The following is a 16,161-nucleotide window of genomic DNA, read 5'->3' as shown; positions in this document are numbered from 1 at the left end:
GGCTGCCTCCGTCAAGATTAACATCTTACATCAGATTCTTCATTCCCATACGGTGTGCAACAACTTGGAGCTGGAGATTCTGGTATGTGATGTCTTCTTTTATAGGCCTTGTTGCTTCTGCATTGTTCATCATCATTATTGTCAGAGCGAAACCAATCATTTTCTCAGCGTTGGGAGAAGTGTAGAGAGCTAATTAAGTGTGTTGTGTTCGGTGGCTGAAGCTCAGTCAGTGATGTACGGCGCCGTATCCAGACCAGCTGTTCCGTGCTGCCAGAGGGAAGAGGTTATTACAGTGTACCTCTGTTGCCATGGAGAGGGAATGGTGGATCCAGATGAGCAACAATAGCGAAATGACTTTAATGTGCTTTCTTTCCTCTCCTTTCATGTTCTGGGTTGTACTGCGTTTTCGTGTCCTATGCTCCATTGACCAAACAGTTGCATACGTCGTTTGGATAATGCGATGAGATTTGAAGCACTTATTTCAAAATTTGTGAGACAAAAAAAATCTGCATTTTACAGATGCATTGCAGAAATGGGTTTGATTGAGGAAAGTCATCTTATTCAGAAGATTATTTTCTAGGACAAAGAGTCAATTGTAGAACAAAGCTCATGTTTATTAATATGAATGTTATTGCAGATACACATGCAAGCTCAACAGAACAAGATGTCACAATTTATCACTCTAAGAAACAGACAGTAGATTTGTGATGTCAAATAAAAAGAAATTGCCAATGGATACTTCACTGACTCATAGATACATTGTTTGCACATTCTCGTGATCGTTACAGTGTCGTTTTTTTTTTGCCTGACAAATATACGAGCTGGTCAAATTCTTTCGATACAATACAATCTACAAAGACAGGCTATCACAGCAAATATCAATACCAACAATAATAACATACTGTATATCAACCCCAATGACAATAAGAAAGTAAAAAGCCTGCCTCCTAGCAATGCTAAACTAGTCTCCTGTACAACAGCGTCATAATATTGCAAAATACATCCAGAGAAGGGAACCATTTCGGTTGGTAAAAATGCCCATGCAAAAAGAAGATAGAAAAGAGAAAATACACATCACAAAGAAACATTAACGAAACAGGATGCTTCCAACAGTCTTTGCCTTAACTGTCTGTAGTCGGTGTTCCCAGATATACGGTATTGTCATTGACTAGATTCTTTACACTGCTCCATTGGGCCTCATTTATCAATCATACTCAGACCCTACAATGTACGTACAGGTGATCCCATGCAAATTAGTGGTTGTGTTGTATTGGTTCCTGAGAGGACGTATTGCACAGGAAAGACAGAATACTTTGAGGTGTGTTATGAGGTGTCATTACACCTGTCCCAAATAGATATTTTGCTACCAACACATGGGGATACCAATACGGGTTAATATTGATATAAATAAGAAACATGGCTCTGCGTTACGATGATCACTACAGTCGTCTCCACCTTTAAAAATGCAGGAATCGAGTTCCATGGGAATGGCTGCTACATTTGACAATCTTTACTCTCTGATCCAGTAATTATAATTACTGAATTAATTCACTCTAGTACATACATGTATTGTTACATAGAGCTTTTCCAGATGTTTAGCGCACTTCAGAATGTAAAGGGGGGGGGGGGGGGGAACGTGACCACAGCCACCACCAATGAGTAGCACCCACCTGGGGAAAGTGGTCATGATTGTGTGTTGTGTCCCACAGTTTGGTTTAATATAGGTCGATAAACAAGGCTCAGGATTTCATATCCCTTCAGCTTCTAGAGTAATTCAATTCTATACTACGATACAGTTGGCTGCACTATTTCTCTGTGATGAAAGAAGTCAAGAGTGGGTAATTCCATAAAAACACAATCATTCTAAGTCATCTAAATAAAAAAAAAGGCATTACCTTTTCGGTACCTGTTCTTACAATCTGTTTCTATACCTTCTACACATTATATATATCATGATGTACTTTATATCTTGTTACTGAGTAACATACAGGATACGTCTCTACTTCCACAGTACTCTACCCTGCACCTTAGAGACTACAGCCCCTATGTACATACAGTCATTGAACACTGGTCACTTTAATAATGTTTACATACTGTTCAACCCACTTTATATGTATATACCGTATTCTAGTCATGGCTCATCCTATATAACTACTGCTGTACACACTTTTTCTAATCATATACTGCCCGTACTGTCTTTAGACACCATTATATGTATATATATTTATATTCCAATCTCTGACATTGCTCGTTCTAATGTTTCTTAATTTCTTAATGTATTTAAATGTTTCTGGATTATGTGTGTATTTATTTTTTTATTGCTAAGTATTACTACACTGTTGGCGTTACACAGCGTTTCCCAAACTCAAGTCCTCTGGACTCCAAGAGGTGCACGTTTAGTTTTTTTCCCTAACACCACACAGCTGATTCAAATGATCAAATCTGATGATTAGTTGATTATTCTAATCAGTTTTGTAGTGCTAGGACAAAAATCAAAATGTGTACCCCTTGGGGTCCCGAGGACCTAGTTTGTGAAACCCTGAGCTAGAAGCACTTATTATTTCGCTGCACCTGCGATTACGTCTGCAAATCTGCGTACATTTCCAATAAACTTTTGATTTGAGTTACATATCTCCCCTACTTTGAAAAATCTGTGGACCAGACCTGTGTTCAAATTCAGTTGATCTAGCCAAGGTTGATTGAGCTTGCCTGGTGCAATGGAACCAATATAACTGTTGCAAAACTACAAACCCCGTCCATCTTGCACTCCAAGCAGGCTAAAGCAAATGCAGAAAATATTTGAACGTTATCAAATAGTATTTGAACCTAGGTCTGCCGTAGAATGAGAAGGTCACAGCATGGCTAGCTATCTACTGCTCCTGCTCTGAGCGAATGACGTGGAACAAAGTGACATTGTACAGCACCTGGTGACCATTATTCCACGCGTACAGCGCTCTGTCTTTAGGGTTATAGTCCAGCATGGAGATGTGAGAGTACTTATTCTGGAACGGTATGTCAATGTACTCGTAGGTGGACGAGTTGGTGCTGAAGGCATAGTACACCTTGGTCCCACCGGAGTAGCCATTGGTGACATACAGCGTACCACAGATCATGAAGGCCTCTCCTGCGCTCCTCTTGGGGTGATTGGTGGTCCAGCTCTTGACGATCTGCAGGGTGTTGGGGTTCAGCTTGCTGATGACAATGTTCCCCGCGTTCTGATTGGTGGCATAGACGGCCCAGAGCCCGCCTTCGTCCACCATGAGGTCGATGTCCGAGTGGCCTCCCCAGGAGTAGTGGTACATGTTGTTGTAGCCGGCGTAGTCCAGCTGACGTGACTTGCTGATGACGGAGGTCTTGAAGTCAAACTTGATGATTGTGTGGCTCTGGAACTTGTTGAAGTAGATGGAGCCGTTGTAGACCACCTGACCCGTGCCCGACCACGGGTGGGGGAGGCGGTGAGACGTGAAGTTGTCGGAATTCATAAAGTCGTAGATGGACATGTACTCCCGCACAAATCGGTTGTTGTGGTAGCCGTCCATGTACCACACCTGGATAGGAATACAAGAGCATTAAAGATTTGTCAATCTCAGGTACAGTGTGTTATTGTCAAATGTTCTTCTAAAACCATCCTGTAATATCAAATCAGGGAGCGCTTGTGGTCTTTCTGCTCTAACCCTGAGATTAAATGAAGGATATCAAAGGTTTCCCAGAAAGACTTTCTCTACAAAGCCAGGGCTTCGATCCTCATCAATCATTGAGAGCCAGTGCGGATGACTCAATTTATCTCTGATCTCTCAGATTTGCAGTGTTGCAGTTCTTGACACAAACCGGTGGGCCTGGCAACTACTACCATACCCCATTCAAAAGCACTTAAATCTTTTGTCTTGCCCATTCACACTCTGAATGGCACACCATCCATGTCTCAGTTGTCTCAAGGCTTAAGACAATCCTCCTTTAACCTCTCCTCCCCTGCACTTACACTGATTGAAGTGGCTTTAACAAGTGACATCCTTAAGGGATCATAGCTTTCACCTGGATTCATGGGAAGAATGAATGTCAGTGGTATTCCATAACGAACACAAGAATAAAAGTTCTGCATGATAACGAGTGATATTTCAGTATGTGCAACACATTCCAAAATGTAAAAAAAAAACGTTCATCCAATCCTGGGATTCATCTCTTATCAGACATAAGGTATACATAATATCAGACACCACTTATCCCTAGAATGACTTATCTTACTGCAATGACAACCCAGAGATGTAAATACCTCCCATTGTTGTGGTGCCGGTGAGCTAATCCCAGACAGTGAGGCATGAAAACACATTACTGAAGTTCCAATGGGATCCATTTTGGTGAAACCTTGAGGAATTGGGTAATTCAAACTTGATATATGCTACATTGCTAGCTAACATCTGATATTTTATCTTTCCTGAGGTTCCTCACAATTGCATAATTAACAAAACATGTTTTCGCTGACTCTGTTTTATGTTTATACTGTATAATAAATATGATGGGTATTGCAGAAGCAGACCTACCCTAGTGTCATCCTCAGGTGCCAGGGGGTCAGTCATCCAGGATCCAAACCTTGATCCAGACGTCTTAATTGTGATTGGATCGCTGATTCCTGTCAGCTTCCCACATGCTGCAAGAGCCAAAGACACAATGAAGATACTGCATTTATCTCTGCACTATCAATGCTGTCTATAGGTTGGAAAACAGTGTGTGTGTGTGTGTGTGTCTGCATAGGTCAGTGACCTTGATGTACCAACTATACTTGATATAAAATTATGTTGAAAATTACATTTTCAATATGACTTGTTTATGATGACAAATCCAGCTTTAGTATTGCATCCTAGTGATCAGTTCAGTGATTTCTTCAGGTTTTGACATTCGTGTTTCAGCTGAAGGGCTCTCTAGCAAGAACTGTGTAGATACTGTATACATGTGTATGCCCGAATCTAGTCCTCCTGCAATCTATTTCTCTGCCTCAGAATCAACGTTGGCTCACTAACTTTGCGTTTTTGGTCTCTGTACAACAGTATCGTTTCAATAGCATAGATAAATGATAACTATGAATAATGGAAACATACTTTTCTGTTTTTACATAAATCACACACTCAATTCACACTCACACCTCCCCCTCACTTCACATCCAGAAAAAAGTAGCAGCCCCCATTCTTCTTAGATAGTGTTCCGTACTATGTAACTCTTGCTATCTCCCATTGCTATAGTACTTGGAAAGTTAAAGCTGAGCACTTGAAACCAAAATGGATAATCCTCTCATATTGGAGTGAGACATTCTTACATTTCTAGGAATTTGCCAGTACATTAGCTATTCTCCCTCCCTTACAGGGTCTATGTATTCCTATTGGTACACTCACCATCCTAACAGTCAATGCTACCAACAGTGCATGCAGCTGGCTTGATAATGGAATCATATAGTTGCGCGAAGGAAACTGACTTCAATGCATGTTGTCTTCCCTCGGTCTCATTCCTTACCAGTGTATTTCTTCTACATTTTACCTCCTAATGTTTTTTTAAACATGCATTTTGTACCATTCATTGATTTGTTCAGCCTTTCATCTACAGATGTAGGATCTTAATTTGATCACCCTGTCGCAGAATAACTTTCCGGCAAAAACATTGTTGTGTATTTGATGTTTACAAAGGCTTCTGAAGTTCGTAATTTCCAGTTTGTAGCAACCAAATTTCCACTTTGAAGTTTCAGACATGATATTCCCTTACCAAAAATGTATCAACCCCTACAAAAATGTAAATTAATTGTAATCCATATAATAATTAAAATGTCTTGTTGCTGCAGGATTATTTTCCCGCTCTAGCAAACTGTCTCAAATTAAGATCCTACATCTGTACTTTCAGCCTTTCACTTATTTCTGACATCAATCAAAGAAATATGGTGCCAGGTAGGCTTTGTATCTATATTCCTTCCTGTGAACAACCCATGCAACAAGGAGATTACTGAAATAAGTAATCTGTCAGTTGTTATATCCTGTCACTATTTTTTTAGATGACTTCCGCTACAATGGTGTGTAGCTTTTAGTCAAGAAGTGAACATAATCTCATTAGCTCATTTCTGGCACGCATAACATGATGTGCTCGTGATGTAATTTTGACTAAATAGGATTACATCAGCAAAAAGTAACTCAAATCACCCGTTAACAACTCTAAATCCTAACATGTTTAAATAGTGTCTAACTTGACATACTGTATGAGGACAATCTCTTTTTTCATCAACAATATCGTTAAGCATTGATGCATTGATTTGTGTGTATAAGGTAGTCGTTGTGAATTTGTTTGATTACTTGTTAGATATTACTGCACTGTCGGAACTAGAAGCACAAGCATTACACTACACTCGCATTAACATCTGCTAACCATGTGTATGTGACCAATAACATTTTATTTGCAGTAGGCATGTAAGTACATGTAGGAGTATGAATAGGAATAGGTGTAGTCAAGGCATCTTTAATTCCCTAACATGAGGGAATATCTGAGTATGTTAAAGCTGAAATACTGTAGGGGTAGAACATGTAGGTGTGGTGGATAGATAGAGATCTGCTGGTGTGAGAAGAATAACTACTGTAAATCTGATTGGCCCCTTGCACAAGGAAGCAAACGGGGTGTTTCGGTGTTATCTGAGCCTACCTAATTTTTGCATGCACGCACGAAGCCTCTCTTCAAGATTTGACACTCTGTTTTGCAGCTCCTCGTAGTCATAGGTTCCAATCTCCTCCTGGAGTTCATTTAGCACAGACGTCAGATTCTGGATTTCCTCTTTAAACTTCAATACCAATTTTGCATCAGCTTTGTACTCCTCCAACACTGGTATCAATGGTCTAAGTTCCTCCATTTTCGCTTTTATTGCCTGAAAGGTTAAAATAGGCTGGGTTCAGTGTTATGCGAGCAAATGGGTGTGCCACACCTGTCTTGCCCTACTCTGGCTGTCTCCCTGTGGTGAGTGCAGAGTGGACCTAACACAGTCAACAGTATGATGAGCGGATGTGACATCATCACGAACATAAGCAGCATGAAACAAGTCCTCGGTACACCAAAAACAAATTGGGAAAATATTTTATTTTCACCTTTTAAAATGCAACATCTTAGGGTTACATGCTTTCATGTCACATACAACGTTTCCGTTCGTTTTCTCCGTGGTAACCGAGTATGCATCTACTAAACTAAACGAGATATGGAATTAAATAAAAATGTCATGAAAATAATAAATAACTGAGCAAAATCTATTCATGGAATGCATCTACAGTAACATGCAGCAATGCAAAGAGCAGTGAAGGTCGGAGGGTGAAAAAGGTGCTATATTTCAAATAGAACGCATGGTGCAAATAGTCATTGGTCAAGTTCAGGGATAGAACACTGGGATTGAACTGCCTCTTCAGTCTCTGCAGCTTTATAATTTCCTAAAGTTAGCCCTGCAAGCAAAAAAAAAAATGAGATACTGTTGAGTGTCGAATAATCTAACTCACTAGCCTATCTAATATACACACACAAAACGTGCAAGGGTCATCACTCCCAGGGATGTTCATGACAGAACATAGCGTAAACATAGCATTGGTGAGGATAGATGGGGAGCATACACACACAAACACACACACAAACATAAACGTCATCAGAATAGTTGATGACATTTATTTTTATTTCCAGGGATGAGCATTTAAGTGTAAGGGTTTCATTTACACCAGAGGCTGTATGCATCACACTTCCCAGAGTAGTAGTGCTGATCTAGGATCAGTTTTAGGCCTTTATGAATAATATTATATAAACAGGAAGGACCTGGTCCTACATCAGCACTTCTACTCTGAGACGCTTGATAAATATGGACCCATAACTCCACTTAGAGGACATCTCTTTGTACAATGTTGTCTATGTAAGAGCAATGTTGACATACCTTATATTGCCTGGCAATGTTCTGCTTGTGGTTCTCCTCCACCTGTTTAAACTTGGTCTCCAGACCTTTCAGCTGGACCTCCATTCTCTCCACGTATTGCAGGTCTCTCTGGGTCCGTTGGTCCAGCACCTGGATAGACTGGGTCATATTCTGGACCTAACACATAGGAAACAATACAAAAAAATAAAGACAATAAAGACCTAAATACAGCCCCAAATATACTAGGAATCCTTGCTTTACCTGGGTTTGCATTTAGTGTTTTAGGGTCTTCCCAACAAAAAATGTTGGTGCATTGCACAATTAATTGTAGATATGCTATGGATGATTGACTGCAAAAAGTGTCACTGTTATCTCTAATGTGCCTAGCCAGACATTACAGCGATTCAAGTGCTCAAGAGCAACATACTGTTATGTGTACAAGCGAATCAGAAAGATCTACATCCGGGATAAGGATTGAGAGTATGCTAACATGGACTACCGGTTATTCCCCATCAAGGTGCCACATTTGTGCAACACCTGGCCTCCAAACCTATCTACTGTATAAGACAATGTCAGATCATACACGACCGTTCAAAAGTTTTTGGTCACTTGGAAAGGTCCTTGTTTTTGAAAGAAAAGCACATTTTTTGTCCATTAAAATAACACCAAAATTATCAGAAATACTGTGTAGGCATTGTTAATGTTGTAAATGACTATTGTAGCTGGAAACGGCAGATTTTTTAAGGAATATCTACATAGGCGTATAGAGGTCCATTATCAGCAACCATCACTCTGTGTTCCAACGGCATGTTGTGTTAGCTAATCCAAGTTTATCATTTTAAAAGGCTAATTGATCATTAGAAAACCCCTTTGCAATTATGTTAGCACAGCTGAAAACTGTTGTTCTGATTAAAAAAGCAATAAAACTGGCCTTCTTTACACTAGTTGAGTATCTGGAGCATCAGCATTTGTGGGTTCGATTACAGGCCCAAAATGGCCCGTTTCTCAAACTAGACACTCTAATGTACTTGACCTCTTGCTCAGTTGTGCACCGGGGCCTCCACTCCTCTTTATATTCTGGTTAGAGGGAGTTTGCGTTGTTCTGTGAAGGGAGTAGTACACAGCGTTGTATGAGATCTTCAGTTTCTTGGCAATTTCTCACATGGAATAGCCTTCATTTCTCAGAACAAGAATAGACTGATCAGTTTCAGAAGAAAGGTCTTTGTTTCTGGTCATTTAATAATAACAAACTTGGATTAGCTAACACAACGTGCCGTTGGAACGCAGGAGTGATGGTTGCTGATAATGGGCCTCGGTAGGCCTATGTAGGTATTCTATTAAAAAATCTTCTGTTTCCAGCTACAATAGTCATTTACAACATTAACAATGTCTACACAGTATTTCTGATCAAGTTGATGTTATTTTAATGGACAAAAAATGTGCTTTTCTTTCAAAAACAAGGACATTTCTAAGTGACCCCAAACTTTTGAACGGTAGTGTATGAAATGATGATGATGGGAAATTAATATCGGCAAAATCCTGCAGGGTGAACTGAATTGCTATTCTCAAGGAACCATACAAGTGAGTGACTCCTGTCCTCTGTCCATAGGCTGTTACTGCTGAAAAGAAGATGTCATGGTATTGGTGGTGCAACTGGTGAATGGTGTTTTGTTCTAGTGGAACTCTGATAACAGGAGGTAATGGGTACAGTAGTACGTCATGCTACATGGGTGGTTACTTTTTCTAGCAGCTGCCGGAGCTGTTTGGTCCTGGCGTCCCGCGAGCACATGGTCTGTTGAGGCGCCACCACGGTGCAGACACAGCGGCCCTCTGTGTCCTGGGCTGAGCTGTACACCTGCCATGACTCCTCAGGGTTGGCTGGCAGCACCTATGAGAGAGACACACAGACAGGGAGAGAGATGATAAGATAGACAGACAGACAGACAGACAAGGACGGGCCCAGACAGGGAGAGAGACAGAGATTCATGACAAAGGGTTATTCGTGTAATGATGGGATGTGACAGTGTTTCCATTTTCATGCCATACTGTACTGGCACTGACATTTTTTCTTCTTCATATTGTCCTTTCCAGCACCGTTTCAGCAGCTGTGGAGGATGGTTTACCAGGCCAGTACAGTCCAGCTCGGTTTGGCTTGGCTTGGCAAGGCTCACCTTAGCTCAGTAGTTTAAGATACGCCACATCACTAGTAGCACCACATCACTACTCACTACTCAAATCTAAAACACATTTGCTTACCAAACTAGGTAATTACATTTTGGGAGGTTTGGACAAAAATCATGATCTCTGCAGAGAATTTGTGCTAGTTTGAAGTGGAATCATTTCACCACAGGGATTTACATAACCTTGTTCCAAGCTGATGGAGTATGATTACGTAAAATGGCATCGGTAGTTTTGAACCTTTGCAGTATGCTCCACCCTAATCTTCAACAATCAAACTGTCCACATTCTGAAGACAAAGGGGCTGGCAAAGGGATATTACATCAAATTGAGGGAAACATCTTTGTACATCTACTCAAATAGCCTTTGCTAGATTGTGATAATATTAAGTCATAGTCTAGTACTTGTAATGTTTTAACATGATTTAATCTGTGCCGTTACATTTTCAACCCTCCAATAAAGTCATGAGGTAGAGTCATTCAATAAAACAGTCATTGCCTATTTAACAACACGCCTTCACAGTAATAATTTGATACAGAGGCTGGTTGAAATGTGGATTGGTTTAAGTTTAACCACTACATGAACCCAGAGCAATATAGATATGAATAGAAATAAATAATTCTCTAGATGTACCCTGGCAATTAGTGATACGCAGTGTACTATGCTAAGATCCATTATGTATATCATATGCCACATTAGCTGTTAGTATATATCATGTAGCCTAACGTTGCTCTTTATATTAAAATACATTAGTCACAGTTTTAGAAATTGTATTATTGTTCATCATTGGACCACATTACCACACTTATTTACAGTATATCAAGTTCATCCATTTAGCAAAGAATATGTGAAAGTTGTTGTATGGCATACGCTAAGGTTAACAAGAATAGTAACATAATTATTAACAGTTTATTATATGTACATGGATAGGCCTACTCGTTTGGCAATAGTCACTACATTAAAGTTTCCTCTCTTTTGATGCACACCCAACAGCAGCTTTTTTTTCTTTCAATTAACAACCAACATGATCAATAATAGACATACTAATATTTTTTTAAACTATTTTTATTCGTGCTATTGGCACAAATGTAAACGCGTAATTTGTCCTCAGTAGGGTACATGATTCTAATGGTTCCTGAATCAGCTGTCACTCACGCCTGTACTCCGGTCTGCTTTCCCTCCTGACGCTACCAAGAGCTTGGTGGTGTTGAGTCCCACCAAGGACGGTAATGTCTGCGACATCCAATTAGTGATCATAGCCATCGTGCTAAGCACCACTCCAATCTTAAGCAAAGGCACCGACATATCTGCGCTTTCTTCGTATGACCAAAATCTTCATTGTACACGTTCCAGTGGGGAAATAACTAGGCAAATAACATTGCCAGTCATTTGATGCAACGGCATGGCTGCAACAGCGGACAGTCTGGGTTTGAACATGTTTGGATGACAGGTGGAGGTTCTGCTCTCTTCAAAGGCGACTGTGATGATGGGCCAATGCGGTTGTTTTAAATTGTGAATCCGTTCTCCCGCAATCGCGCTCGAGTTTATAAAATGACGGAATTCAGTCGCCTCTCCCATTCGCTGGATACCCCCGCCCACCCAGCACGGATCGATAAACCGTCAGCTCAAGTCCGCGGTGCCACGCTTTCGAGCTTGCCACATCGAGACAGCATTATGCACCTTTCCACCTTCTATACCAAATACAAAAGAGTATCTTCATGTCAGGAAATACTACATGTAAATAACATGACTTCAGACTCTGAAGTCTATGTGTGATTTAATCAAGTTAAGCGTGAAACTCCACAAAAGCAATTGAGACAAAACGAGCCCAAACGAACCTTAACAAAACGCCATTCTCAGACCGAATGCCTTAATTGTGTAGGTTACTTAATAACAGTGGCTGGATGACTCTCTATGGCGAGAAGAACTGGATTAGTCCAACCACATTGAAACCCATCAGCATCAACTATAGACAAGCGCTATAGAAAGCAAGGTACAATCAAGTTTAATTTCCTCCAATAAAGATATGTAGGATATTGATATAGTCATTCACAGACAAAAACGACAAATCGTAATTTTGGAACATCTGATTAATCGTAGAGATTTCAAACAACATCAGACTTCACATCAGGCTTGTACAAAGTCCGTGGCGCAATAATGGCACATGCAGGCATAATATCTATCGCTGTCCATTGACTTGTTTTGCTTAACCAACCATGTGCAGGGATATCTAGGGACATTCCGCCACCTTGTCGTTACAAATGTTATTGCACGCCCATTTGTAAGATACTGTGTAGCCTAGTAGTGACATAGCCTGCCATACCAGCTTCAAGAATGTAAGTAAGAATGTCAATCTGTCATGACTATTTGAAAGCACCAAATGCCTGATTCAACTAATCCAGAGTTTGATGAACAGTTGACTAGTGTGTGATCAAGTATGTTAGTGCTGGGCTAGAACAAAAGCTTGAACACCCTGTTGGTGTCCAAGACTGTCGGAAAAGTAGGTGGCATTGTGGCAGCCAGGGGGAGGCGCTGTGTCACCATGGAGTGCAAAGCGTCTCTGAACAGAGAAACAATTATTTGAAAAGAAAATTGAGATTTTAAGAAGAACATGTTCATGCAGACCAGCATTACAAATGAATACCAGTTATTAATCATAGCTTTTAATCATAACAAAAATTCTCAGTTTTTAAAAAATTGTTTCCCATTTTAAATAGAAGTTTATTATTGCTGTGTTGAATGATTTTTGATTGCAGCTTTCTGCCTGTAGGATCAATGTAAAGAGATTAGGCTATTCATGTTACAATTTGGGGTAGAATCTGGTTCATGCAATACTTGTTAAGCTTTCTTATTTAGCCTTTCCATTGACATACTAAACCAATAGGCCTACAATTCGGACTAAATTAAACTGCAGTCACATGTTATCAGCGTGTTTAATAGATATTCTCAAAACAGTATTACTCGTCTATGTATGTAAAAGTGCCCTACTTCTGTCATTGTGAAATTAATAGTTTACTAATTTGATGTTTTTTTTGCTCGCTGTCTATAGTATCACTTCTCACTTCTCCAAAATAAGTCTGCAGACATGCGGATATGGATAGTCACACCAAGACCCCCACTCCGCAATGGGCTGAAAGTTGAAAAATATTTGCCCAAAGTCTCAGTTCAAAGTAGGCTCTCACTGCTAATGCCATGTGATTAACTTTCATTCAGTCGTTTTGCTCGCTGATTTCGACTTCGATGATCTCACACATACTTGGAATTAATATATAATTAGTTAGACGAATTGCATGTGAAACAACAATTTAAATATTCCAATGTAGTCTAGATTATTTAATTGATTGTTTAATTGTTGTTCTCGATCATCAGGATTAGATAGCATACAGTTTGTCTATAGAAATGCCTCGGTGGATGCGCATAAGCCATTATTAAAAATTTCGGGGGATGAAATCACTTTATTGTCTCTATATCATAATATATTTAAATCTCTAGGCCTACATCGTCTTTAAATAGGTAATCTGTAGGATAATTGGCAAATCATGGTTTGAGTATATTAAATGGGGAGTAAAATGGCGTTTATAAACCTACTTGGGTGAGTTCAGTGCCCATCAAGACGAGGAGGGTGAGACTCAGAAGCTTGCTTGTAGGCTGCATCTCTTGCCTCCGATAGCACCAGATCCAGTACTTTCACATGCAGATTGTCTTTTCCACTAAGGTCTTCTTCCTCTTATACGTGTCGTCTTGCAATCTTCGTTGCAGAGCTGAGCACTAAAATAAAGGTAAATAATAAATCTGGTGAGGTGCCGTCACTGCATGATGTTCAATGCATCTCAGTGCGTTGTGCTGAAGCGCCTCTTCCCTATGCCCTCCTTCTGTCAGCCACCTCGCATGCGAAACATGGATAGAAAAAACATAAAGCTTTCTCAAATCACAACTCCAACAGCCTTTAGTCAAAAGTTGGCTCCGCAAAACAAGCAGAGGGGTGCACGAGCTAAATCACGACAATGCGGGAAGGAGCTAGCCGTGGGGATGAAACCGGATGTGACAGGACCGGAGTGGGAAATTCAATAATTATTTGGTGGGTTTGGCCATTAAATGGAGATGGGGTGCCGGGGCTCATAGGAGAAGAGAGAAGAGAATGGCGCTGATGGTTCGTAACCTGTAGAACTAGCCGACATGACAAAAAATGATATAGAACAAATGAAAGTATTATTATCATGTAGTAGCCAACATAATGATGGGTTTTAGGATCTGCTGAGATATATATAGTAGTAGTTGTAGACCATAGCAGCATTCCAGTATTGGTGTTTGTTACAGAATACTTCTGAAAATAATTTAGCATGAAGTCAAGGCATCCATCTAAACTAGCATAGGCTACCCCCTTTATCTTGCTTACAGTGCTCAAGCTGTGAATACTCACCAAAAGTGGTGTCTTACATGCTTATCTCATATGAACTCTTTGTCATGTGATCATAGATTCCTAGATGTATGTCTCTAGATTCCTTTTTTTCCCAGTCCAGGTCTTTAGTTGACATTTCCTCAACTCCCACCTTCCTTGATCTTTTCAGAAATGTCAGAGGGAAACAAGAAAAAGAGGGAACGTATGGAAAGCGAGCTGCAGAAAAAATGGTGGGATAGCCAGAAATGGCATGAAGAAGAGGCAAGTCAAGAAAAGCAGTGTATGGATTTTTGCACCCACCAATTGACAGTAGGCCTACTGTAATGATATTGCATATTTATTTGAACTGTTAGCCCTTGTGGCTGGGACCGTGGATTGTCCCGGGCTTGTAGCTGTCTACATCCCTGCTGTTTGTTGCTTTTATTTAAATGTAAGCTGCCCAGAGCATGGGAACCAATGGCGGTCGGTGCCGTTTAAGATTAGTGAAGACAATTTTATTTTTGTGAGCATGGCCTTATTTCTATTACAGTATATTGGATGACTGTTATTCATATTACATTCACCCAGTTCAATGTAACATCAACAGGTTTAGGGTACTAAATCATACTCAAATTTTCCCTATACCCATCATGAGGTTGCTACAATCTAGCCTACGAATTAAAGTTTACAACATAGATGCGTGCACAGCTCGAGAGAAGTATTTGAGTAATCAAGGTAACAGACAGTGACACATTCAATAGCACCTTGCACACTCTTGCCTGCATCTACCTGATCTAGGGTGTAATCATTAGTCCAAACAGTTCCTATTGGACAAATTAAGGTATGTTTATCCTCGTTGCGTTCCATTTGCTTTCCATTTAATAAATGTTTTTCAACAGAATTAGTGGTATGAGTACACCCCTGATCACCCGCAAACACAGTTCCCTTTCATAGCAGCCACATATAAACAGCATGATCAATTTTCTCGTTGTATAATTCCTTCCCGCATCTCCTCTCACCTTTACCCTTCACTTTTGGGCTTCAGTGCACACCACAACAGCTGTCTGTGACCAGGCAAAAAAACCTTTCCAAGCCAAACCTTCATACCATAACTGCTAACTGCTACACACAGCCTACATAGTTGTCACCATATTAACTTACGTCATAGTCAACATTGCTACTAGAACTAACACATTAGTAAACCCGCTACAATCATGCAGTACACTGTACAGCAAGTAGTTTAGCAGTTACACTGGCGGGCCCTGTTGGCAATAAAACCAAAAGATTACCTTGACTTCGAAGAGTTCCAGTGTTGGATAGCCATCTAGCTAACATAGCACCCCTCTCTGTTTGAGCCAGGTGTTTGAGTAGGCTAAACGAGTCAACTGCATTAGCTAGCTAAGTAATTGAAAGTGAAAGTGAAAAAAATACAAAATATATCTAGCTGTCTCTATCACTCTCTCTGTCTCACTTCTCCTTCATTTTTGAAGACATTAATTTGTTCAAAACTGTTCAACTATTGTCTTTCTCTTTTAGTCAACTACTCACCACATTTTATGCACTGCAGTGCTATCTAGATGTCTCATATGCTTTCAGTACTACATTCATTCTGTGATCTTTTGATTGGGTGGACAACATGTCAGTTCATGCTGCAAGAGCCCTGATAGGTTGGAGGATGTCCTCCAGAAGTTGTCACTGT

General features: G+C 40.2%; 1 protein-coding gene across 2 annotated transcripts; it reads right to left on the bottom strand.

Annotated features, from left to right (window-relative positions):
- Positions 1 to 589: 589 nt before the first annotated feature.
- LOC129825981 (noelin-like) lies at positions 590 to 14,143 on the bottom strand. Of its 2 annotated transcripts, none has more exons than XM_055886194.1 (6): positions 13,673 to 14,143; positions 9,645 to 9,794; positions 7,928 to 8,083; positions 6,670 to 6,889; positions 4,539 to 4,645; positions 590 to 3,548 (listed from the first exon to the last, which is right to left on the bottom strand). In XM_055886194.1, the coding sequence occupies exons 1-6, from the start codon at positions 13,736 to 13,738 to the stop codon at positions 2,871 to 2,873; spliced, it is 1,377 nt and encodes a 458-aa protein (XP_055742169.1). In that variant the 5' UTR covers positions 13,739 to 14,143; the 3' UTR covers positions 590 to 2,870. The 2 variants fall into 2 exon arrangements, with proteins under 2 accessions (XP_055742169.1, XP_055742168.1); XM_055886193.1 differs by lacking the exon at positions 13,673 to 14,143 and adding an exon at positions 11,240 to 11,666.
- Between the last annotated feature and the right edge of the window lie 2,018 nt (positions 14,144 to 16,161).

This window comes from Salvelinus fontinalis, chromosome 28 (genome assembly GCF_029448725.1).
Source record: "Salvelinus fontinalis isolate EN_2023a chromosome 28, ASM2944872v1, whole genome shotgun sequence".
Taxonomy (NCBI): domain Eukaryota; kingdom Metazoa; phylum Chordata; class Actinopteri; order Salmoniformes; family Salmonidae; genus Salvelinus; species Salvelinus fontinalis.
The sequence above is the reverse complement of the archived record's forward strand: the minus strand, read 5'-3'. Positions and strand labels throughout refer to the sequence as shown.